The sequence below is a fragment of the Vairimorpha ceranae genome (genome assembly GCF_000988165.1).
Source record: "Vairimorpha ceranae strain PA08 1199 chromosome Unknown NODE_234, whole genome shotgun sequence".
In the NCBI taxonomy this organism is placed as follows: domain Eukaryota; kingdom Fungi; phylum Microsporidia; family Nosematidae; genus Vairimorpha; species Vairimorpha ceranae.
Genome location: NW_020169529.1, coordinates 2,420 through 3,195, shown reverse-complemented (window position 1 = coordinate 3,195; position 776 = coordinate 2,420). Strand labels below are relative to the sequence as shown.

Below are 776 nucleotides of genomic sequence, written 5' to 3'. Positions count from 1 at the left end.
GGTAATTCAAATAAAAATGTTGTAAATGATGAATCTAATGTAATTGATAATGTAAAGAGTAGATTTAAAGGACTTCTAGATAAATATGAGAATTTAAAATGTGAAATTGAAAATTGTGAGGTAGAAAAAAATAACATTGGTAATATTTCTAATCGAAGCTTTAATTTTAATAAACTGAAATCATTTTGGGAACAAAAATCTATACTATAGAAGTTTATTATTGTAAAATAAAATTATTTGCTGTTCAACTTATACTTTTTATAAAATTCTTTTATTCTTTTTTTTTAAGTAAGTCACAATTTTGCCAAAATATTAAATTTAACCACTAATATCTTTAAAAATTTATTGTTCAATTTTGTTTAATTTTAAATTTTTTTTTTATTTTATTAAATTACTAGTATAATTTAATTCCATTATTTCATTTTATAAGTACTCATAATTAGCTGTTTCACCTTTTATAAATATTACTGCTACTAAGTTACTTTTAGTACTTTTTGTTCTTTGTAATAATCAAAAATTCTTAACTTGCCTTTAAATCGATAAGAGATGAATGCGAATTATCGACCTTTGTTCTAAAAAAATTATTTAATCCTTCTGCATGATATTTGTAAGAGGTATATTAAAAGGTTTTCAGTTATAATATTAAAATATGAAAAAAATTCTTAATAAATTATTTTCTTTCATAATAACCTAAAAGTATGAATTCTTTTGTGTGTAACTCTTTAAAGTAAAATTTTGAAACAAAATAAGAATAGTAATAATAAAATCGATTTTAA

At 19.5% G+C, this 776-nt stretch overlaps 1 protein-coding gene across 1 annotated transcript; it reads left to right on the top strand.

Annotated features, from left to right (window-relative positions):
• AAJ76_2340003195 (hypothetical protein) lies at nt 1-210 on the top strand (the record flags this gene model as incomplete). Its single annotated transcript, XM_024474728.1, has 1 exon — nt 1-210. A coding segment is annotated over one exon (210 nt), but the record flags the coding sequence as incomplete, so codon positions are not given.
• Nucleotides 211-776: the final 566 nt, after the last annotated feature.